Below are 25,544 nucleotides of genomic sequence, written 5' to 3' on the forward strand. Positions count from 1 at the left end.
AATATTTTATAAAATTCAGCTGGCAAATTCACTGAAAAGTTGTAGCAAAAAAAAAATTTTTCGGGACCAGTGTCTGCCCTTAACACTCATGGTCCTCAGCGCCGTCGAAGGAGTTAGAAATGCAGCACGACGCTATTCTTTTGCACGATATAGTAGCTTGTACCATTTCTTGCCTACCATTGTGTCCCAAGCATCAGCTTCCACCGAGCGACCACAGACTGCAATGCACGCTTCTAACACCGCGACTGTGCAAGGCCATATTGTTGAAGGCCATCCCAGTGATGTGATTGACTGAAGCTGTCGGCTTAGGAGCAGGTTTTTTTGGAGCCGAAAAAAGGTCTTTTAAGGGTCTTTGAGACGTGGTGGGCTTAAAAAATGGTTTTTTAAAAGTTGGGTGAATGGCATGAAAATTAATACACTTATTCAGCTTTTTCTGCAGATTCAAAATCTCTAAGTAGATTTTTAATAGCTGCATTAGAACAAAGATATGCAATTTCTAACACATATTAAGCAAATTTCTTACGGGGATTTTTAGCAACTTTGCTTCGTCAAATACAAAAAAGTATGTGGCAAGATTGCCAGGAAGCTGGTCTGGCCGGTGATGCTATTTTATTTTCTTATAATGTTGTTTCACCAAATTATCATTCTCAATTATCAGAAATAGTACGCAGCAAAAAAATTTCATTCACATTTACGGCTATTTATTTTGCATTCAAAGTTTGTTGAAGACAATCTGATTAGCATCACCGGCTAAACCAGCTCTCTGGCAGCCTTGCCACATACTTTGTTTCTGTGTTTGACAAAGCAAAGTTGCCGAAAATTCCCGTAAGAAATATGCTTTTAGAGATTGCACATCTTTTGTACTAATGCAGCTACCAAAATTCTAATTAGAGATTTGGAATCTGCAGAAAAAATGGGATAAGTTTGTTAAATTTCGTTCAGTTCACACAGCTAATAAAAGAAATAAAAAAAAAGACCCGCGTCTCCCCTTAAAGCAGCCAAAAACACGTTTTGGAGCAGTTAAAAGCTCACTGTCAAGTGGAAAAATTGACCATGTGAAGCAAAACAGTCAAAAGAAGGAACTCTTTTGAAATAAGAAGTTCTGTCCAATACTGGGTGTTTGCATAACACCACTGGATCACCGAACAGCCCCGTAAGCATAAACATTGGCGTTGCGGTCTTATAATGGCTTAGAGTGGCCAAACAAACAACGCAGGTAGGGTTTCCCAGCTAGAATAGAATCTCTGTGATACGAATCTGAAGGGGGAGAGACAATATTCGTATCACCCGAAACTAGCAAAATCTGTTTTCAACCACGATATACACACAAAACATTTGTTTCTGTCAAAAGAACTCGCGTATGCCTTTCTGGGACACACGTGAACAGACCAATAAGGGACGGCGCAACTGGCTGCCGCGAAAGTGCGCATCTAAGCTTCGCTTGAGGCTTCGACGGAAAACTAGGTGTCAAAGTCCACCCCACCATAGTGATAAGCGAAGATAGACACGATCGCCAAAAGGCTTTGTGCCTTTTGGCGCTCACAAGCTTGTGGGTGTCTTCCTTTGTTTAAAGAAGCAGCTATTTTGTTTTCGAACCAAGTTCAAAGGACTCGTGAAATTGTGGAAGCCGCCTATATTTCTAAATCGGGTGCTTCTTGTATAAGCTGTCCGACCGTAGCGCTATCAAGCCGAGAGGTAGATTACCTTGATATAACTTAAGGGGGGACGTGGCAATGAAAACTATCTTGGTTATTTATGGAGATAAAGTGATGAAATTTGGCATGCAGATGTGATATGTTGTGCTGATATCGAAACGGAAATCGGTTTTGAGCTATCTGTTGTAGTTTTCGGAGTTACAACACTTGATAGACTCTCATTGTCATCCCAAAATTAATTAATGAATTAGACATAAGTTCGTCAAGATCTTTGCATAAGCATATTCACAAGGACCCATTCTGTGCCGTAACGCTATTGGTTTATTTTTTATATTCAAATAGGCAAACAAAAAATTTTGAAATTTCTTGTACTCATTGTCTTACTAACAACTTTTACAAAAAGCCAATTATAAAAATCTGTATGGCGTGCAGACAAATATGGACAGCTTTACGGCACGCGCCAATGTCTCGGGATCTAAGCGCAGAAAACGGAATGGCTATATCTTTGTTTGTTGTGAAATGGCACAGGGATGACTGACAGCAACTGTTCAAAAAAATGAAAGCTGAGAAAATGGAGCTCAAAGAAAATGCAGCTAATAGCTAAGAAAACAGAACTTAGAAGGAAGCTGGTTTTATTTTTCATTGGAGATTTTGAGCTTTGTGGCTATTTTGAGCTTTATCTGTCCCTCTTTATGATGACGCCAATATGGTGGCACTGTGTCAAGGGAAAAATGCAGATTTGCATTTTCTAAAGCCCAATTTTGTCATCGTTTTTGATGACAGCACACTAGTAAAATGGTTTTTTTTTTTCAACTTCTACTGCTTATTTTGGTCTCATATTTCACCATGACATAAAACATGGTCTCAGGATTGCAGAAAAAAATAAAATGAAAAATTGAATATTTTGACCAAATTTACCATTCCCATTGCCACGTCCCCCCTGGTGACAAAAAACGTGCCTGGTGTTTTATCTTTTATATGCATATTCATTCTGCGGTGGTCTGGTTCTTTTCTTGTTTTGTAATGTGTGTGTATATCTTCTTTCGCTTTTTGATTAAAGCTTCAGTTGCTAGAAGCACGTCGTCCTGTCTCCTTCCTACCTGTCCATTGTGGTTTTTTTCGCGCCTTTTAAAGATGCCTTTTTAAGACTACAGTAGACTCCTGTTAAACGAAAGCTGAAGGGACCAGGAAAATCTGTTTCATTTAACAGGAGTTTCGTTACTGAGAGATGAAAAGGGGTGCAGAATTCAAGCACAAACCAATCATGTTAGAGGCAGTTGTTCCATTTAAGCAGCAATTTCATTAAGAGAGTTTCGTTTATTGAGAGTCTACTGTATATTGCCTTTGACCTACCGCTGCATTAGCAGTGTACCTTTGGAGCTCGTAATCGCTATCGATGATCGTGTCGATAGTGACCGTGTGCGGTAGTTCCGTTTCAATCAGCGTGTGCTGGTCGTGCACATGCCTTCAAAACTACATTGTTTGTTGCTATTTATGATCGCATCTGCCACGGTTTGTCTGCACTGTTTGCGGAAAGCAGCATCACTTTGACAAGGTGGACGCTGGACGCACATGAGCTTTCGGAGTTCAGTGAGTTTCGCCGTCGCCATACATGATCATGTCAATAGCGACCGCGGTTTCGTCCACAGCAGTTGTGGCAAACGATAACCACAGTTCTCACAATGTGCATGCTGTCCGCTTGCGTATATCCGAAGCTTCCAGCCTTCTGCTCTCGACCGTTGCTCAACGAATGCGAAGGACTTGCCAGCGGAAATAATCGTGACCGGCTCTAATAAGTGTTGCATTTCGAACACGCTCGATGGCAGCAAGGACGATGTCATTTGGGATGCCGAGGGTGCCTGCGGAGAATCCGTCGAAAACAACTTTCCCCACACTTCTGACGATGATGACGCTCCTGGCAGCGACTAAAGCGCGGAGGAAAAGTTATTGTAAATGAAGTTGTGGTACGTTTCAATTATTACCTATACCTCAGTGATACGAATCTCGTGGGGTTACCAAAAATATTCGTTTCATCCGAAATTCGTATCAACAGAAAACATGAAAAATCAGTATGCGACAAAAGGAAGTTGGCATACGCTTTGATTTAGTGATTTTCAGGGCCGCAGCGACGTCATGAACAGCCCTGAATGATTGCCAGTAAAGTTTTTACACGTCAGCGATCATACTTGCACTCGTAAATATACGGTGCATGCGCGCCTGTGTAATTAATGAACGAGATGTGTTGTGCCCCATGACCGCTAGTAGCCCCTTCCTAATCTTACTACGCTTTTCCGCATGACACCAAAGTACTGCGGCGAAAAGAAGCGCTTTGCTAACGATAGATAGAGGCCAAGCTCTTTCGCCAAGACCCTCCGCTTCGTCTCTTGGGGTCTTCGTCCACCTTTAATGGGACTTCATCACAAACCTGCAGCCCAGGTTTCAGTCTTGTGTCATGGAACGTCTGATTGCGGGGACATGGCTTGCATCGACGTGGCAGGCACGTGTTAACACAGTACAAAGACGCTGCTGCCTCGAGCACAGGAGCACGAGTCAACGTGTCGGGGAAAAAAAAAGCGCGACGTCAACGTGATCTGTAACCTAAACGCGAAGGCGCCTAAAGGCCTTCAAGATTCCCGCGCACTATCTCGGAGGCAACGACGCACCGTTCATGGTCGCGCAGCGCGCATGCCCGCGCCCGCGCGTGACTGCTGGGTCTTCCGCGACAGCGCGGGCAGCACCTGTCCGTACCTGTGCGCTAGCGTACGTTCGTATCAAACGTCGCAGGGTGCAAATCGGTTTGCAACAACCATACTCCAATACATTGCAGGATAATGGGCCTTGGCCGGGACCACAGAAAAATTCGTATCACCCCGAAATTCGTACGAGCCGTGATCGTATCACCGAGGTTTTACTGTATTTGAATATTTTTTAAAATTTTATTTCTCATAGAGCGCTATAATTAGGGGTTGACCTATATTCGTGCCCGACCTATTTTCGAGTAAATACGGTACAGTGGATCCCGGATATAGTGAACTCGAAGGGGATCACAAGATATATCTTGAACTTCCTTACAGCTCAACACTAGACACTGGCAAAAGGAACAAAAACAACACAGCGCCGTGTTGTTCGTTTTTGTTCGTCTTGCCGTCTTGCTGCAATACAGCTCACAAGATATTCAGATATATTCATAACTTTAAATACAAAATATGCCTACCTTGAAGCAATGCAAGTTTGCATGCAAGTTCCCGAGATTGTAACATGCGGGAACTTGCCGATTTGCACAGTGTGCAAAAAAATGTGGAAACAACTGCATCACATAAAAAGGCATGCTGACCTGAGTTTCATCTTGTACTTGTCCAGGAAATACTTGGCCACTGTGCATTCGACTGTCTGGCCATTCTCCAACTGCAATGGAAACCTAAAGAAATAATCGAAAACCTGGCTTCACAGAACAGCCTCTTGTAAACATGGACATGTGAAAACGTGAAATGCACTTACGACTGGAGCTGGGCAGGCCTGCGGGTGACGTTGCAGACGCGGTACTTGCGGCGCATAGTGCCGCAGTGGGTGATCTCAATCTTGAGGCCCTTGATCTCCTTGGTGAACTTAACGCGCTGGGAGTCCGTGAGAGGCTTGCGCTGCTCGTTGACGTCACGCAGCTCCAGCACTTCGCACATGAACTCGATGACCGGCTGGGCCTTGTAGAAGGCCGTCGCCGACACATCGATGTTGAGCATCATCTTCCACTGGCTCGGCCGCACACTCTGGTGGAAACCAAACCACACTTCTCGTCCTCCGCCCAGTGGATGGAAGTAACCGTCTGGGGAGGAGAAGAAGGATCGACCCACGGGCGTGTACCTGAATGGCGACGGAAAAAACCTGGTTAAAACGTAGTTCCTACAAACTCCCGTCTCCACAGGGCCTAATGTGTTTGCTTAAATCTGCAATACTGCTTAAACCTCAGCGCATGCAAAGTAAAACCTAAACTGCTGTGACAAGCACTTACGTCATGGAGGGCAGGTGCCTCATGACCACATCGAGTGCCTGGACAGCATCCATAGGGATGTGGCGAGAGCGTCCCTCGAGCACTTCTTCAAGCGCGTACAGGCTGACCTGGGCAACCCATTTGATGGCCACCCGGAACACACGGTCCTTGCCCTCGCCCGGAAGGGTCACTTCCAGCTCGGCCTTCTCCTTGCCCAAGGGCAGGTCGTCTCGAGTATACATATTCTTGCGGCCATCAAACACTGGCTTCTGGTTGCCAAATATCTTGGAATACGACTGGACCATCGTCTCTATTATCTCCCTGCAACATGGATTCTTGTTAACACACTTACTTTCACTTATGATCTCAAGTGGAGGAGGAGGAACAACCCACCGATTGACTTTGCGTGGACACTTGTCAGGCGTGATGGTGACATCGTAGTGGTGCAGGAACCCGCGAGGCATGGAAATCTGAAAGTGGTTGGCCCGCAGCAGGATTGGCCTTCCCTCGGTGCCTACATTGGGACGCCGTGGACAGGAGAACTGCGGCAGTGCCACGGCCGCTGCAACAACCATCTCGGCAGGACCGAGGGCACCCGACGCAGCCGCTGCTACGGGGGCTGGGGCCGGGGCTGGCGGACCTAGGGGCACGGGGCCACCCCCGAGGGGAGTCACCGCACCAACCGGGGTGACGGGGGGTGGGGCACGTGGCGCCCCTCCCGGGCCTCCTCCTCCGCCGCCACTAGGGGGCCCAGGGGCTGCACAGAAAGTAATTCGCTGGGCTGTGCATTACGGATTCTGCCTAATGGGTGAAAAAACGTCGCAGCAAAAGCAAGCCACATTAAACCCTAGTTACACTAACCTGAGTTCCTACGAACCACAGTTAGATCCGGTTAGACAAAGCTAACTGCAGTTATCCCACTAACTGTGGTTGCTCCAAACTGAGGTCGACCACTTCGGTTGAGAAAGCTAACTAAAAAGGCAGCACCCATTTGGCAGACGACATGGTAGCGTGGCTCAAGCCGAGGCTGAAACTTCTTCCAAAAAGCCCGTCAACAGGCCTGCTGCAACAACAGAGCTGCCAATACACCAAACAGTCCCCCGACAAAAGAAACTCACGTCTCAATACCAAACACTAACACTGTCACAATTTATCAAGCCACAGTTTGTCTTGGCTTTTGCACCGATTGCAAGGCAACTATGCTCATAGTTATGAGAGCAGCCTTTATTTATGCCAAATATTGTTAATAAAATAAGAAGCTGGGCGAGTTGGTGTTGGTCCATGATGTAGAGGGGGGCGCAACTAACACTGTACACAAGAAAAGATGGACACAGGACGACACGCTACTAGCAATCAACTTATTTATTCAGGAAAAACATGTTTAAAACACAGTTAGACCAGATAAAACCAAATGAGTCAACATAAAAAGATTACAAAAACAAGCACTCAGCACGATTATTTCACGTGTAGTTCTAGAACCCTCCTGCAGATTAATAGATGAATGACTAATGCAACTTGGCCCCTCCCATCCAATGTGGAAGGCCTCTATAATCTCCCTCTGTGTAGAGCCCTTGTGGCTGTGCTGCATTACTGTTGTTTGCCCAGAGGCTTGCAACTACCGTCTTTGCACTCCTTGCAGCACAATGCCAAATGCGTAACATGCCTGCCTATTAAAGAACTGTTGTGCTCCCGAAGACTCGCATTAACCCTCTATTGCATGAATTATGAAAGCCATTAGAAAAATTATTTTCTGAACTTTTATCATATGATAGACGAAGAAGAACGTATGCAAAAATTTTCAGATTTATTGTGATCATATTAATGAAGATACAGGTTTGTGCCAAATATGGCACACCATGTAGATGGGCGAGCGATATTAACAAAATCTCACGGCGCATTCACACTTGAGAAGCGAAGAGAAAACAAAAAGCCACAGCGGCAGGAAAACCATGTTCGTGCGCGTCGAAACAGTTCACATTTGTTCTGCCCCTCCTGCATGCCACTGCCGCCTTGGCCACTTTGAGAATTCATTTTATTTTGTGTTTCCTGAGCATTTAATTTCTTAACGAATCCAAGTAATGCACGCAAAACACGGAAAAGAAATAGCTTTCACGTTTTTCAACCGGTTTCAGGACATCTACATAAGCGGGCACACCAGCAGCGGCGGCGGATTCACCCGGCTGTCCAAAAGTGAGATACGATGGGGCACGCCGTCTCGCTACTGCTTCACCTTCTGCGAATTCCAGTCTTCTCTGCAATCTTAATCTAAACCAGGCTCTTGAGGAACGCGTTCTTGTCGAGGCTGTGAGTACGTTGTGCTGCACGGGTAGTTTGCAATTGCACCAATGCAAACCAACAGGTGAAAAACCACTATCGAACCACTGCCGATGCCCTGGCCGCCATGTTGAATTTGCGGCCGGTTGTTGTTTACATCACGTGGTTTAAGCAAGTGCAGCCAAAGTACGGCCTCCCATGAAACGGAAAGGCGATCGGATTTCTTGTGGCGTAAAAATCTGTCTCGGACCAACATTTTCGCGTCGGGCTCGCCGCCTGGTTTTCCGGCCGCTTAGGTGGCGAAGCAAGTGAATTTCCGGTGAGTTTTGCCGCTTTCGCCCCCTTCGAGGCCAAGTGTGAACACGCCTTCACTGATTGTCGCCTTTTTAGTGTGATGTGTGCGATAAAGCAAAGCGATTGTTTTCTGTGCTCACGCCAGTGTTGTAGGCGTTGTAACTAAATACGTTACTCATTACACTATAAAAAAAAAGGAACGCGTTACCGCCCTACGTTACCTACAAAAAAAATGTAACGCCTTACCGTTACCGAAAAAAAGTAACGACGTTCCCTCTGCCGTTACTCCGCAATCATGAGTTTTAATCAATGTGTCTTCGCTGCAGGAACCCGCAATAGGAATTTTTTAAATCTCAAATTTACGTTTCACATAAAACTTCAAACCCAAACAATTATACCCAAAATGCCGATTTCCCGATAATTATTTGCACAAATCTACAACCTTAGCAACATTATAGCTGCTTAAGGTTGCCTGTCGAGTTAAATGTGATGGCTTCTGACTCTGGCACATGGTGAAGCCATTTTTCTCAATGTGACATTATACAGAACATGAGATTCAATTATCAACGCTATCTGCAAAGAAAGCATCACTGAACTCTGAATAAATTTACCGTAATTCTGACGGCGTGCTTCTACTAGCAAAATAGATGCACAAACTTTGTAGTAGTAAAGGAATGCTTCAACCGCCTAGTCACCGAAAAAAAAAAAATATCTGTGAATAAACATTTTTTGTTCACTTTAACCTGTAAACCTGTTAACCTGTATGGGGTGTTCAAGATCAGCCTCGTTCGCTCAGGAGTTCAATAACCAGAAACTTAGCTGCCATTGCAGATAGAAATAAGCAATATTTATTTTCAAAAGAAAGTTGATAAGCCTTATTGGTTGTAGCAACTATTATGTACTAACGATGATAATATGTCGCATATTTAGACATTTTTCAAAAATAGTTTCCTTCACTCTACAAGTTCCAAGCAATGTTACTTTACTCTTTGTTGTGCATACATTTCATACACAAAATGTGTTCTTTGTAACGGTAATATCTGTGTTTTGCGTCACTGTGAACATTCGAGAACGACAGGTAATAAAATTGTCCCTCTGTATTGAATATATTCGATATTTTTTCCTCGTAAATTATGCAGATAATAAAACCAGGTTCCTTTTCAGGCTACTGGGTGGTATGTGGATGAAATATAAAATACTCAAATCTAAAATACCTATTTTCGGATCCGTGTCAATCTCTCGTGGAATCACGGCCGTTTGCGATAACTACCTGCCGTGTAGCTTCCTGTAACAGTCTTTAGCTATAACCGTAGTTAGCCGCGGTTAAGGCTGTTCGTGTGACAGTGGTATTAATGGGATTTGGTTGAAACAGATGCCAACCAAGGTCGTGAGTAAAAAAAATTTTTTTTGTTGTTACAAAGAAAAGTAAGACGTTTCGCGTGCCACTCGCATTCTTTTTCAGGGTCTTCCAGCCGTGGGGTCACTGCTATTCTCCATGATGTGCTGAATTCCGCTGAGGCAGACTCTCAATCGGCAGAGCACCTGTAGACTGGTTTACGTTACTGGCTGTCACCTGGATGGGCCAGGATTCCACAAAAAGCCGCATAGAGTAATTGGCCAAGTCTACAACGAGAGACTTTGATGTGGTGGTCTTTCAACACGCTGTGCTCAGCGAGCGTACTCCTTTGTCACTCGGACTTGCGGACATCGTTCTTATGTTGTCGCAGCCTCTCAGGGAAGTTTTTTGTTTCGCCCGCGTACAGGAAGACATGAAGGTAATCTCTTTTTGTTGGAGTGCTACTGACGCGCAGCTGTGAGCATGTGATGATGTGACATGTGGTTTTTACATGTATAAGTATCAGTGTTTCCTGAAATAAACTTCAGTTGATAGTTTGCGCTTGTCTGTATAGGTGTTCCTTTCTTGTCCTCGTGTACGTTGCGCAATGTTAAATTTACCAGTATCAGATGCTATGCAATCGAGGATTAAGTGCGGTTTGCCCAATGCACGCCTTCCCCCACGACAATTGTGTTCGGGACAATACCACGTGCACAAGGAACAAATTCTTTCACGTGCTTGATGCGACATCCTCTCTTATTGCACCGCTCAGGTTTGCTTATTCGGTTGCTAACCACGAAGCAAATGTGGCCTCCTTTCTTTTCCACGGAGAACACAGCACTAACTCTGTACCTCAGAGTCCCTCTCTTAATGCCGTGCGAAAGCCAGTGCACATGTGGGATTTTTGACACTCTTTCTTTCCGGTGAAATATCCTCGATAGAAGTATTTCAGGCCACTGTTTCATGAACAGTTTTATTTTTTCACAAGTGGCCGCTATGGCATTATCAGGAAAACCAGCTTCGTCTCTTTACCTGCGCAGAAAAACTAGTGCCCATGAGGTGTTGGTATGACCTGTCCAAAGCAGATCTTAATGCGATGCCATTCTTCACCAGCCGGGAGCTGTGACCATGTTCTAATGCAGTCCTGTTTAACCCTTCAGTGCTGATGGCTCTCATCGGAATTTACAAGTGCAATCATCTTCTGAAACAACTGCACAGCCGGACGGGACACGTTCTGCGCAGCAGGACATGTTGAGCCACGGCTGGTCTGGAGGCGCGCGCTCGCTCCTTCCTTTACGGCCTGCGCACGGGGGGCTGTTGCTACCTATGGCCGCAATTTCGTGGGGGCGCTCCGAGCCAACTGCTCCCTAACTCACTCCCGGCCGTTGTGGAGGCTAGCGCGCGCAGGGAGTGCTCGGCTTCCGACTTACCGTGGCGCTTTCTGAAGTTACTCATATGGTATTCATGGTACCAATGCGATAGAAACATGGTAGCAAGTATATATGATGACTCTGGTAAATTCCGCTTTACAGAAGTGGTGGCGCAGGCCGCTCATAAGCCCGCTTCTGTTGCTCGGCAAAGCATCGACGCGGTTATAACACAGCCTTTTTTTTAAGGTTTCTGTAACTTCGAGAACAAGTAAGAGGATGAACATTGCATTTGGTTGAGGAAACGGTTTAATCATGGTTTAGGAAATGTTTATTTCAAATGTATGTGCCAGCCATCGCTGTACTTGAAAATAACAAAATTGCACATTTTTTTGTTGAAGGCATCTTAATTCGTGCTTTAATATTGAAACAAATACTTCAAAAAAGTGAAAGTCACTGCATAATGGGGACGGCCACGCTGCAGACGAAGAGGAAACATAAAAAACTTTCAGAGAACCCTTTCAATGGGAAACAATGTTTTCCTTGGTACTACAACAATATGCGCATGGAGAACTGAAAAAAAATCACTGTTGGTAAAACACTGCAGTGACGATCACAGTTTAAAGGAGTCAAGTCTGTCACAGCCTGATATGCTTCCGCGAGGGCTTGTGAATAAAACCGGAAGGCCTGTCATTCTGATCTGTTAACTTTTTTGTGTAGTTAATAAGAAGAATCCGGAGAAACTTCTCAGAAATAATGTGAGCCAGCACTCTCGCGTGACTCTTGTCCACACCTTCCGGACAGTCCAGAAGTGGCGAATCTTCAAGGTATGACTCAACAGTCAATTGCAGAGTCTCGATTTTCGTTAGAGGAAGATATTTGACTGCTTTCTCGAAGAACGTCACAATTGTGTCCAGCATTGATAATAACTCCGGCTTTGGGTAGTGTAGATCATAGGCTTCTTGCTGACGGAGAAGAAGATACAAAGGACTGCTTGTTTTGTTTGTCGTCACTAGCATGGCGCATGTTTCGCAACCGACATCGGTGATGAGTTTGGCAATGTAACCACCTACATACACCAAGCCTGAATAGGCAACAGAGTTCGGTGGTTTGCGAGGAGGTTCTCGCAGAGCTTCAAGTTCCTCAAAAACATCTTCCGGAATAGACACCGCCGCTTCTTCAATGTTTTCGTCGCGAATGCCCATGTCTTTTGAAGGTAGCGCCTTTTCCTTGACAATGCGAGTCAAAGCAGCTGTGACGGCTCTTGCGTCCAGCGCGTCATTGCCCCCGCACATCGCCCTCAATTTTCCAAACAATGCCTCTATAGGATCACTGTTAAATTTCTTCGTGAGCACATAGTTTACTCCTATTCTCAGAAGAAATCGGACTGTCTCCACTGTGGACTTTGTGGTGAAAAGCAGGGCAGTGTACGTCTCGTCTGTAAAGTTTCCAACGCCAGCGGCGACAGAAGAATCCTGGATGCGCTTAATGTAGCCTGAAAATTCATTTTCCAGCCACAGCAATCGGCTGTCGTCCTGCTTTGAGATGGGAAGTTTGCAGTCATTTCCACTGTACGTAGTGTTGTGAATGTCGAACCACCTCTTTATGGCTTTCATGAAGTTTATTGTGGATGCTGCATCCTTGAATAGAACGATAGAGGAGTCGCCCCTCAAGTTTCGCAGATGTTCCAGTGCGCCAACGACTTGGAGCGAGAATACTTGCACTGCACGCATTACATTCATCTTTTCCAGGTTAGATGGGTATCCCCTCTGTGACGTTGTAAATATGCGTGGCCAATAAAAAATGCACTGCTGTGGCAGCTGGGGTTCTCTAACGTGCACCTAAATCTAAGCACACGGGCCTCAGGCATTTTCGCCTCCATCGAATATAAGGTGGTCGGGTCTTAAAAAATATTGTTGTTGCTAGTAGCGCTGCGTGTGCGTCTTCTATTGCCGAGTGCCGAGAAAGGCAGACTGTCCCCACACGCACCTGTACTTCCTTCACCGCTTGCTACAACCGAAAGAAGTAATTAGCACGAGAAATTGGCCGGGCACAGCTGGTTTACAACACGAAGCGCATGCGGTGAAACGCGCTTTGGGCGGTTGGCTCGCGACGCCCTCACGCGGAGCGCGCCGTCGTGACTGTATAGAAAAAGTTCCATTGTACTCCCGGCGGCTGCTCAGGCCGTAAGGGAAGGAGCGAGCGCGCGCCTCAAGACCGGCCGTGGTTGAGCATAAGAACAAATATGTGCCAGGCAAGGTAGGCATAGCGTATCAGGTCCCGTTAAGGTGCGGGAAATCTTATAATGGTGAAAGCAGCAGATGCACGAACATGATGCTAAGGGAACACGAGCGATTGCTTTCGAATACCCCGGGATTGCATTTGCCCGCGCATTGCAGAGTGTGTGGTTGCAAACCCGTCTTTAATGATTCAACAGTTATATCGAGGGAAAGGAGATACATAGGCCGCAAGATTATAGAGTCCTTTCACATCAGGAGAAAGGGAGACTTGTGTAATAGCTGTCGCTCTATCAGTCTGTCTGACAAGGAATTCGCGTATCTGCGTTCCACATGCTACAGGCAACTACACTGCATTGATTTATTGAAATCCTTGACTGGCTTTTTTCTTTGTGTGTGTGTTTTTCGTTGATTGACATGCTACATAAGGGTGATACGTTTTTTTCAATAAATCAGTTTTGAGTCTGCGCTTGTTTGTCATTTTTTTCTTTGTGTCCCGTCCTGTTGCGCAGTTTTTTCAGAAGGTGATACCGTACCAACTTGCCCAACTTCTAACGTGAGTTACAAGTGTAAGGCAAGAACAGTATCATGGTACGCAAGAGAATCCATGTGCCACCCCTCCCCCCCAAGAATTGCAACCGATGTTTGGATGGATGCTACTTTTGGAAGGCCATTGCCTGCGTATTAGCAGGATTCTCAGCACTGAGTGGCAGCACTGAGTGCCAGCATCAGGTGCGGTTCTTCAGGGACTGCCTTCTTGTCATGTGTGAACAGCAAGGTGGTGGAATGCGCTCATTCGGGAGGTGGTCAAAGATTGCCCACCAAGTCGCGGAGTTACTTTGCAACAATGTTTGACCCACACTGCCGACCAGAAGGAAAAAGCGCAACCCTGGCTGGCCGGTAGTGGTCATGGGCGCCGAGGACATTCCAGGGGAACACAAAAGAGTGTTGCAGATGGGCCAAAGTTTTGCTGGGAGCCAACCCTGTCGACAAGATCGCCTTGGCTAGGTTGGTGCCCCAAGGTCCAAGAAGAGGATAAATCTAGGTGCATCACTGAGTGCGTAGAACTCCTGCCGCGGTCAGAAGGTAGGCAAACACAGGGCCTTGATCCAGCAATTGACTTTTTTGCTACTAATGGCCTTCAGGTTCTTTTGTCTGGCAAAGAAGGATCCTATGCCTGCTGGAATGTTCTGTGAAAAAGCTTGCGCTGCTGTTTGTAAAAACTTTCACAAGGTGTCTGACAAGCCATCGGAGACAGGGAAGCAAGTGCTGGATCTCAGACTTCGGTTGAACTTGGGAAGAGTGTGCAGCGATGTAAAAAAGCTGAAAGGCTTGAATCTGGAGACATTTGTCTTGGTGAAAACACACAAGCTGGGTTTTCCTTCGCGTGCCAAGAGGACTTTTCCGGTTTTATTATCGATATTGAAGACATACTATACGCTGCCACATGACGACCTTATGACTAGTGTAAAAGAGTGCATCTGTAGCAACAATTAAATGAAGTTTGCAACTATGTGCGGTATCTCGGTAGAGTTTTTTCGAGCTACTGTTCTTTTACTTAACACACATGTACGTGGGCTAGGATGGTAATACCTAGGTCCAGAGATTGAAGGTCTGTATTGGCTTGAAAGTGGCACCCGTCATGAACAATATTTTCCAGGCAAAAGTGGACAAAGCACTTCTGACTGCCGTTAAATCGTGCAAGTTTCATGGCGCACACTAGAAGACGAGTTTTTAGTGCTGCTACCGTGTCGGTCTCCTGCTACCTGCAGACGCCTGATGTGTCTGCGGGTAGCAGGAGACCGACATTTAGACAAGCAATGCAAATTTGCTTGTCTAAAAAAATAAATTAGTTGCTATTGGGCATAAAACGGGAGCGGGTTGCATTCGTTCTGGCCGATCGCGGAACCCTAAGATGTCCTTCAGAGAACCCCTGGGTCTTACGGAAACCAGTTTGAGAACCCACACGCTAGAGCGTCGCAGAGACGCGTCGAGTGCAGGAAGACTGTTCACGCCGCGTTGACGCAACAAGGTACTCGCCTACAGCAAACACACACGTAGGCGACCACACACAGTAGCGTTGACACGAAAACCACAGCGAACGGATGAGCACGCTACGTGCAACAAAGAACCAGAGAGTCAACCTCGTTAAGCATGCCACTCGGTAGTTTTCGCTAAGCGACAGCAGCGCCAGAACACGCAGCCTAGCGACTAGAAGCAGCACTCTCGGGGCACGGCAGCACATTTTTGCAGGGTCACGAATATTTACAACACTCCAGAGGAGATTATGGCAGAACATGCTTCGGCGCATCTAAGTGTTCTGCGAATGTCTTATGTTGTCAACTTGGCCTTTATTTCCCACTGAAGCTCATGTGCGCATCAAAATTTTTGCTTTTGAGGCTATTTTGGAGGAGTCCGGCGCAATTTTTGCGATTTTTATGCTTTTGGGGCAGCTTGGCGCAGGAAAACGGAATCCTATCAAAAATGCGCAATATGCACAGCTGTCTCACCTTTGCTCTTAGCATTATAAATTGGACAACTATATTGATGATTTCTGCAGCACAATCGTGAAGAAACAGCAGCATGACTTAAAAATTTTGGATCGTTCTTACAGTTGAATCAAAATGAAGAGCATCAGAGATATTAAAAAATGTTCAATTCCCCTTTGTTTCACACTCGCTGTGTTGGTATTGAGGCTTGCCCGTCGCCATTGTGCGGGTTTTCGCCTATTTCTGCCGTCCACATGGCCTATCATGACTCTCCCATCCTCCGCAGTTCGTCGGTGCTGCGAGAGCGGGAGTGACGCTAAACTCTCGCCGGTTCTCGACTGTGGCACTGCGCTCGAGTCTCACGAGACGTTTCGCGCGGAAAGAAAAAAAATAGGAGGGAGCACGCCTAGCGTTTACAAGCCAACCTCCTCTGAAGCCGCTTGCTCCTCGTGTTCGTGGCTCATTTCCCATGATGCTTCTGTTTCATTTCCTTTCTTGGCGGGCTCATGAACAAAAACAAAATTAAAATAGCGCCCACAAGCCAACCTCCTCGGACGCCACTCCCCCCCGTACTCCAAAACTCACTGCTTGCCTATCATGTGGTGGTGCTCATTTCCCAGCACGCCCCTGTTTCATTTTTTTTTGGCTGGGCTTTAAAAACGTCACGTGATGCTCCCTCCTACTTTTTTTTATTTCTCCATTGGAGTAAGGATCTCGCTGGGCAGCGAGGGGTGAGCACATCATTTCTTTCCCGTCCGTCGGCTCCTTGTTTTTGGGGCTCGCTCGGACAGAGTTCACCAACGGTGCCTTGCGCCCGCTTACCTTCCGTTGCCCTTTCCGAACGCTAGGCTGAAGAGCGGTGCGGTGTTTCACGCGTGGTCATACTACGCCGAGCTGTACCTATCGAAGCCAACGCAAGCAGAGTTTGCCCTCGCTCGAGCGATCGGCCCATGTGGTCAGTGATCGTGAGAGTATGCAGCGTAGTTGCGAGGGACCGTTTCCCTCAGCGCCGTGTCGCCGTGAGCCCTTTGGCCCGCGGAGATGTGCTAGTGGCACCCTTTCTGTTGTATTTTCGCCCCTGGCGTGGTAAGCCTGTTTGCTTCTCCCGCCATCTTTGGGAGCGGGCGTACTGAGGTTGTGGTGTTGCTGCAGGCAATATAAAGTGTTGCTGATCGCGAGAGCAGTACTGTGCACTTGCCAAACTGCGCTCGGCGCCTCTGTCGCCCGAATGCACATGTGCAGCGGCGCACTAGTTCGCGCGAGGCGACGGCAAACGTGGCCCCGCGGCTCCTTAAGTCTGAACCAACGCTAGTGGCCGTACTCCTGTGAGATAAGTGCACACTACAGCTATCATACTCAGGGTTTGTACAGGTTTCAAAGGAGAAAATTCAAGGATATTCAAGAACTTTCTAGGTCCTATAGGAGGATTTTCAAGGCCCTCTTCGAGAGGTAATTTTTTTTGCCCATGTCGAAGATCTTGAAACAGTGCGCTCAAAAGGTCTGACATTTATTGTACAAAGAAAAGCACATGCCACAATACAAATCTGCTTGTATTGCACGCAATAAAAAATAAATAAAGACATGTTTACCAAATATCGCAATGTAAATTCGTCAGTGAAAAGCTCGTGTGTTTTAGAAGCATCATTTAAGCTTGGCGACTGCAACGGAAATGCTGTAGTGGACTGCTCTGTCACAACAGGCGTCAGGTAGCTTTTCAATGCACTCCCTCGCCTCATCTTGATTGCGCCAATACAGTAATACCTCGTTAACTCGAAGTAGTAAAAACCAGAAAAAATTTCGAGATAAGCAGATTTTCGAGATAAGCAAAGTTGGGCAAATTCCATTGAGAAGTTGAGTTCTATCTAGAAACGTTATCCCTACTGACCAGTTTCTTAACAGGAGCGCCTAACTGGCTCTTTGTAAAGGTTTTGAAGAAAAATAATGACATACCAGCGCTATTAACCAGCTGTGTTTTTCGGCACTGCCTTTTTATTTAGTGCAGAGAGACCGACTAAGGCTGGTCTGCCTTTCAGTAACACTTGCACCTAGCAAAGCTTTCTCGAGTTGCTTAACACATCGCATGTGCCGATCATTCGCGCCGCTGCACTCAAATTTATTTCGCATCAAGCGAAGCATGTTTCTTGTTTCGGCGGATGTCGTCACCCCTCGAGTAGCTGCGTCGACGCTGCCGCGATCACTGTGCGTGACGCCACGTTGTTTGGCTTAAGAAAAATGGTCAAACCAGCCGATGTTGCAGGCTAGATCAGCTTAGCCCACCGCTAAGTCCAGAGAATCGGCCTTATCCGTCGATGTGACTGGAAGGGGCTCCTGTCGCACGATGCCACACATTCAGCGCCGTTTTGACGTCCGGAAACTTCGAGCCTCGAATCCGTTTCTTTGATTAGGGCTACCTTTCTTTGCAGCATCAGTGACTTGCTTTGCTTTGGTGGCGTTATCCTCACCACATCGCACGGCCGACGAAAAAATCCGCGCGACGTGCCTTGCGTAAATAAAATGCTGAAATCGCATCTCTGACGGTAAACAAAACGTGTACGACCCGAGCTATTTTGCAGGGCCTGCTTATGTGCACGTCTATAGCGTCACATGACGTGACACAGGGTTGCTCGGCAAAGTTCGTATGCCGCTAGGTTCCGACCTTACTTTCGGGAACAGTGTCTACTTCGTCGTAAACGCGGCAGCCTCGCGCGAACCTTGTGAAACGTATGACATTTTGCCGCTAGTATTTTGTGAAACGGTTCGGCGGCGAAATTTTGGTTCCATTATCAGTTGAGATTTCGAGATAACCGAAAGTGGGCGTGGAAATACTTCGAGATAAAGGGCAATAAATACATTGCACCTATGGGAAATTGTTCGGTACCGCGGAAAACTTCGACTTAGCCGATTTTTCGAGATATGCGAGTTCGAGTTAACGAGGTATTACTGTATCCTTGGCACATTTCATGTGACTTTTTAAAGCGGATTCACCCATGGCAGTCACATCAAAAGTTTTGCCGCAAAGCTCGCACTTAGCCCGATGTGGATTCGTCGTGTCAGGTGCAATCCAGTGCTTGTAGTCGTCATGGTGGAGCCACGCAGTCTGAAATTTGCTTTTTCTGGGCATTGTTTCACATATCCACACATCACTTGCACCCCTTGCACTAACACGAAGGCAGGCTCATTCGAAAAAGCGCTGATAGCACAAGAACACGAAAAGGTTAAAGCCCGCGCACAAACTCGGACGCCGCGTTGCACTAGTTGGGCAGAGACAACACAATGGACATGCGATAGCGATGGGGCCACTGTGCTCGCAGCCGATACTACTTCCGCTAGTACCGGTGGTGACGTTTTAGGTCACTGACACGACATCTACAGTGAACGCTGCCTCCGAGACTCGCACCAAGTCTAATGTTGCCAGCTACCTAACGAGAGTCGGCTAAATAGGTATAAAAATTGGTATGGTTTCTTGGCCGCATTTCAGAACTCCAAACAAAAGACAAAAGTTCAGCAATGAAAACAGTTTCCATGATGACAAATACCAATTCAAATTTAGCATTCAACAAATTCAAGGTTTTTCAAGGACTGGTCTGAAATTCAAGGTTTTTAAGGGCCTTGAAAACAGACTTTCGATTTTCAAGGGTATTCAAGGGTTTCAAGGACCTGTGCGCACCCTGATACTACAGGCCCACAGTAAAGCTTGTTTTTTATCATGTAATAACAGCAGAGGTGACGAACATAGCAGAGCTATGTTTATACACAGTTATCAGACAAATACTGAGCCCAAATTGACACTGCAAAAACGTAGAAGCAAACAGTTTCTGAACAAATAGCATTGACCAGAGACTAGCAAATCAAACTATTGAGGATGGGGCAACCAGTGAGTCAATGTGGGAAGAGGAGACTGAACCAACCCTGCCTTTCCTCCCTTGACACAACAGTCCTGCAGTAATTTCCTTTTTATCTCGCCTGCAACCCAAGAAAAAATGTCAGCTCTGCCCACAGAATATGCCCTGCACCTAATAATAATAATATCTGGGGTTTAACATCCCAAAACCACGATATGACTATGAGAGACGCCATAGTGGAGGGCTCCAGAAATTTCGACCACCTGGGGCTCTTTAGCGTGCACCTAAATCTAAGTACACGGGCCTCAAACGTTTTCGCCTCCATCGAAAATTATGCCCTGCACGTGTGCTACACTTCAAGCGTAAGTACTTTTTTTCGGCTAATGTAAATACTACGCATAATTCGGGGTTAAAGGTTCATTTTTACGATGTTACGTCTGGCTGAGCAGCGATGTCAGAATCCCCGACAAAATTTACCAGGACGTTTCCGACCTATAACCAGCGACACAAATGTGCATCTGTATGGGAATCACCTGAAACACTCAAGAAGTGCGCTTGGCTGGAGCATTTATGCACATTCTATCTGTGGGAGGGACAGTGGGTGGAGCAGACATTTTTTGCTTCGGTTGTAAACGAGCATGGAATGCGGTGGGGTGAATGCGATTTAAAGGGGTACTCACACCAAAATTTTGGCCTCGCGTTTTTTTGCTGCAATGTGTTACTGGGGGCCTGTTAGTCATAATACGGCACATCGTTTGCTGCAGTGCACGACAGATAATTAATTACAGGCTCCTCACTACTGACCAGTGTCAGTTTCGGTTTCAAAAACGGCAAGCATCCGGGTACAACTATCACCACCTAGCGGGTGCCGCGCTCCATCACATTAGCACACATAACTGTGCCGCACTTCCACGTGGTTCGCAAGCAGCCGACGAGAAGTAGGCTGCGGGAGCGAACGTGGCAAAAAAAGAAATGGCAGCTACGACGTCATCATAACTTGTTGCAGCGTGGTTACGTGAGGAAAGTAGGGGGGTCACCGAGGGTCACCTTTGAGGGTGTCGACTGCTCACGCAAACTTCAAAATTCATTTAAAATACCTTCCGAGCTATATTCGCTGTTATTTTAAAGATGATACACACATGTTCATGGGAATCGATTCCGTAAGCTATCATGGCCGTGAAATTTTGTGTCAGCTCCCCTTTAAAGGGACATAGAGACAAATGTTTATGTCAGAGTGAAAGCTCAATGTATGACAACTTCTAAAATGGCAATATTAACAGCAGTGCCCTATTTACCGAGAAATTAAGCTAAATGTATCACATAATGAGCGCCACGAGTGGGGCATTTTGGAAATTATCCCAACGACGTGTGACAGACCGACTACGAATAATCACTCATAATCAAACTAGCTGCAATAAAAAAAGACCCTTCCGTGCATCAGGAGACATACTTAAAATGCTGCTTGTTTGTTTGTTTGATTTATGGAAATAAGAACCTCTTCGGCATTGCCATGGGGAACAGCGCGCGTGGCTCAAAGGTTCCGTTTTCGCCGAACTGCACTTCACCTGGCGCCCTGCTTCGCTCACGCGGTCGCGTCTCAGTGGTAGTTTCGGTATCGGGTACTGCCGCGTGTGTTTTGCGCGCTCGTGAAAGTCGCTCTGACAGAAAGTTCGAGAAAATGACACATGCATGTGATGTTGCCGGATGCCCGAATGGTGCACGCCGCCGTGCAGTAAAGGCGAGGAACGTTGGGCACGGCAACAGTGACGTGAGAAATACCGCTTTCAGGCGGGTGATTTGAAGTGCGCTAATGCGATGCGGATCACTAAAACGTGATTTTACTTCAAAATAAGCACTTCCTTGGCACTAAAGTAGCACTACGATGTTTCTGGACCGCTATTTCAACAATCAATGTCTACCTAATATTTGCCGTTAGTGTCCCCTTTAACCCCTTAAGGGAGAAAAGCATTCTGTAGACAAGAGTTATCAGTTAGTAAATAGTCTTGCAAATAGCCAATGACCAATTTTTCTTTTTTTTTTTTTTGCGAAATGTCTATTCACACATTCGTGATACGCTGCTGCGCCCCCTTCTCAAGGATCATTTCTCTTCAAAATGGCATTTCGTGGGCTTTAAATAAGAAGCATTTCTTAGCGAACCTTTGGCACTTTGAGTCTTTCTTTCTTTCTTTCTTTCTTTCTGTCTTTCTGTCTGTCTGTCTGCCTACGTCTGGGTGCTCTCATGGTCGCCTCCTTGAAGGGGTACTGACACTTTTTTTCGAAGGAGAGTTTACTCTGCCATACAAATCTCCTGTATGCGGAGACGGCTCTGAGCAAGTGTGAAGCTCAGCAAATGCTGATCAGATATTTTAGGTTGATATTAAAGTCAATTTTTCCATGGTGCACCTACCGACATCGACACTATACTCGGCGACAACTTTTCTTGGCACCACTGTGGAAGCTACAGAGCCAAAGTGCCTGCATGCGCGCGCCAAGAAATAGTACTGTTAAGGCGTTTATTGACGGCGACGATGCACAACGACAGAGCGCAGACTCGCACTCCTTGAGAAGAGGGCGATCCACTAGGAGGCGCTCGAGAGGACGACCCAATAGAGCGTTCCAATGCTTCTCTACAATTACCCCGGGTACGAAAAAAGAGCCACCTGGCGACTTAACAGCTGGTCACTATGAGCGGGTCATGGTAGGGCTTCAGGCGCTCCACGTTGACAATGTCGCGCCCTCGACGGCGCATGTCCGAAGATGGTTCAATAGGTTCAATCAGGTAGTTGACCGGGGATGTGCGTTCGACGACACGGTAGGGGCCTTCGTATTTGGGTAGTAGTTTGGAAGAGAGGCCAGTTCCAGTGGTAGGAACCGAGAGCCATACGAGCGCTCCAGGGAGGAACGTGAGTGCAGAAGTGTTGGTGGCACTGCGAATGCTCTTCTGACGCTCTTGGTCCTGCGTATTAAAGGTCCTGGCAAGCTCGCGACACTCCTCAGCAAGTCTGGCTGTGGCAGAAATAGGTGCACACTCAGATCGATCCGGCTTGTATAGAAGGATTGTGTCGATTGTGTGCAACGGGTGCCTGCCGTACAATAGGAAAAATGGTGAGAAACCAGTGATGCTTTGAGGGGCGGTATTGTAGGCGTAGGTGACGAAAGGCAGAATCGAATCCCAATTTGTGTGATCGGCGGCGACGTACATCGAGAGCATGTCGCCGAGCGTGCGGTTAAAGCGTTCGGTGAGGCCATTCGTCTGCGGGTGGTAGGCAGTAGTATCGCGGTGAACAACGTTGCACTCTTTGAGGATGGCTTCGACGACTTCAGACAGGAAGACACTGCCTCGATCGCTGAGCAGCTCCTGGGGTGGACCGTGGCACAGCATGAACCGGTGGAGCAGGAAGGAGGCTACATCGCGCGCTGTAGCCGCTGGGAGGGCGGCAGTTTCGGCGTATCGCGTAAGGTGGTCTACAGCGACGATGGCCCAGCAGTTACCAGCCGACGTCAGAGGAAGTGGCCCATACAAATCGATGCCAACGCGCCCAAATGGCCGGTCAGGGCAAGGTAAAGGTTGTAGACCTGCTGGTGACTGATGCGTTGAAGTCTTACGGCACTGACAATCAATGCACGAGCGAACGAACTTCTGCATGTAGCGGTACATCCCTCGCCAAAAGTACCGTTGGCAAATGCGGTGGTATGTTTTCGATACCCCAGAGTGCGCACACTGCGGATCAGCGTGGAACGATTCGCATATGTCAGAACGGAGACTGCGGGGTATTACTAGTAGCCACTGGCGGCCGTCGGCGTTGTAATTGCGTTGGTGAAGGAGGTCGTCGCGAATGGCGAAATGATGGGCTTGACGACGCAACGTGCGAGTGGATGGTGTTGCCGATGGATCAGTGAGCAAGTCTATCAGTGAAGCGATCCACTGATCCTTGCGCTGTTCGGTAGCGATGGTGTGAATGTCGATGGAAGAAACGGCATTGTGAGACATTGAGCTGTGGGTATTGTCGTCAGGCAAGGGGGTGCGCGAGAGTGCGTTGGCGTCAGCATGCTGGCGTCCGTTGCGGTACAGCACGCGGATGTCGTAGTCCTGTAGGCGAAGTGCCCAGCGGGTGAGGCGGCCTGATGGATCCTTCAATGATGACAACCAGCATAGTGCATGGTGGTCAGTGATGACATCAAATGGGCGACCATACAAATAAGGTCGGAACTTCGTAAGGGCCCAGATGATCGCCAGGCATTCCTTTTCGGTGACTGTGTAATTGGTCTCGGCTTTGGTAAGCGTATGACTTGCATATGCCACGACATATTCAGGGAACCCTGGCTTGCGCTGCGCAAGGACAGCGCCAAGGCCAACACTGCTGGCGTCTGTGTGTACCTCAGTAGGGGCCGTAGGGTCGTAGTGGCGTAGTATGGGAGGCGACGTTAACAAACGACGGAGCTTCGCGAAAGCTTCGTCACACTCTTGACGACCACGAATTGAGCGGCCCAGTACTTCCGAGGAGCTTCGTCAGCGGCGATATGATAGTCGCGAAGTTTCGAATGAAGCGCCGAAAGTAGGAACACAGTCCTACGAAACTGCGCAGTTCCTTGACGGACGTAGGTTTGGGGAACTCGGTCACGGCCCGAAGCTTGGCGGGATCGGGGAGAATATCGTCCTTGGACACGACGTAACCGAGTATTGTTAGCTGCCGTGCTGCAAATCGGCACTTCTTGAGATTCAATTGTAGACCGGCCTCGCTCAAACGCGTCAAAACATGCCGCAGGCATTGAAGATGTGTGGGGAAGTCCGGAGCGAAAACGACGACATCGTCGAGGTAGCATAAGCATGTGTGCCATTTCAGGTTGCACAGAACGGTATCCATCATGCGCTCAAAGGTGGCGGGCGCATTACACAGCCCAAACGGCATGACGTTGAATTCGTACAAGCCGTCGGGCGTGACAAAGGCGGTCTTCGGTCGAGCGTCATCAGCCATAGGTACTTGCCAGTACCCTGAGCGCAAATCGAGAGATGAAAAGAACTCTGCTCCTTGCAGGCTGTCAATCGCGTCGTCTATTCGCGGTAGTGGATACACGTCCTTGCGAGTGATCTTGTTAAGTCGTCGGTAGTCCACACAGAACCGCACAGAACCGTCCTTCTTCGCAACAAGAACGACAGGAGACGCCCAGGGGCTGTTAGAAGGTCGAATAACATCGCGGCGAAGCATCTCGTCGACTTGCTCGTTGATTACACGGCGTTCTGTGGGAGATGCGCGATATGGACGTTGCCGCAGTGGCGGCTGGGTGCCAGTGTCGATGCGATGCGTAACGGTGGACGTGCGGCTGAGAGAAGTTTGAGCCACATCGAAAGAAGAGCGAAATTCTTCCAACAGGCCCAGAAGCTGGGAATGCTGGACTGGCGTAAGGTTGTCAGCAATGGAGGAACCAAATACATCAGCGGGTGGTAAACCAGACGTGGAAACAGACCGAGCGTACTGGAACTGTGGCAGTGCATTTCATCTGGTTCGTCCATAAATTGTGCGTCTTCGAGGGGTTCCACGCTACCGAGACATTCCCCTTGCACCAACGTGACACTGTACGGGGATGGATTGATAACAAAAATAGAGGTGCTGCCCTGAGTGACTTGCACGGTCGCGAAAGGCACCAGCAAGCCTTTCCTCGTGCAAACACGGTCAGATGGCGAGAGGAGCGCAACGGAGTCGGAGAGACTTGCGCAGTAGACTGACACCGCCGTTGACGAGTTTGCAGGCACCTTGGTGTCGTCTTTGACATGTACCTTGCCCGCAGCCGATGGATTGTCTGCCGGCGTCCAATCAGAGAACGGTGAGAGCTCTATTTCGGCTGGTGCGCAATGAATGACGGTGTCGTGGAGGGAGAGAAAATCCCATCCTAGGATGACGTCGTGAGAGCAGGGAGGAATTATGATCAATTCGACGACGTAGAGAGCATCCTGAATAATGACGCGGGCAGTGCACACCGCTGTAGGGTGGATACTTTGGGCGCTGGCTGTACGGAGGGAGAGACCGGAAAGTGGCGTCGTCACTTTTCGCAGTAATCTGCTAAGT

The 25,544-nt window shown here is 47.5% G+C and overlaps 1 protein-coding gene across 3 annotated transcripts in view; it reads right to left on the bottom strand.

The window, feature by feature from the left end:
• The window catches only part of LOC119395629 (protein argonaute-2), a 126,827-nt gene that overhangs the window by 88,191 nt on the left and 13,092 nt on the right, over positions 1 to 25,544 (bottom strand). The window contains exons 2-5 of one of the 3 annotated variants that reach the window (XM_049416707.1): positions 6,034 to 6,397; positions 5,662 to 5,961; positions 5,154 to 5,513; positions 4,990 to 5,073 (exon numbers count right to left, since the gene is read on the bottom strand). The exons of 1 other annotated variant lie outside the window; for it this stretch is intronic. In XM_049416707.1, coding sequence (XP_049272664.1) covers positions 4,990 to 5,073; positions 5,154 to 5,513; positions 5,662 to 5,961; positions 6,034 to 6,397 — 1,108 coding nt within the window. The remainder of the gene's footprint in view (positions 1 to 4,989; positions 5,074 to 5,153; positions 5,514 to 5,661; positions 5,962 to 6,033; positions 6,398 to 25,544) is intronic. One more of the 3 variants, XM_049416708.1, reaches the window with a different exon arrangement.

The sequence above is a fragment of the Rhipicephalus sanguineus genome, chromosome 6, assembly GCF_013339695.2.
Source record: "Rhipicephalus sanguineus isolate Rsan-2018 chromosome 6, BIME_Rsan_1.4, whole genome shotgun sequence".
Taxonomy (NCBI): Eukaryota; Metazoa; Arthropoda; class Arachnida; order Ixodida; family Ixodidae; genus Rhipicephalus; species Rhipicephalus sanguineus.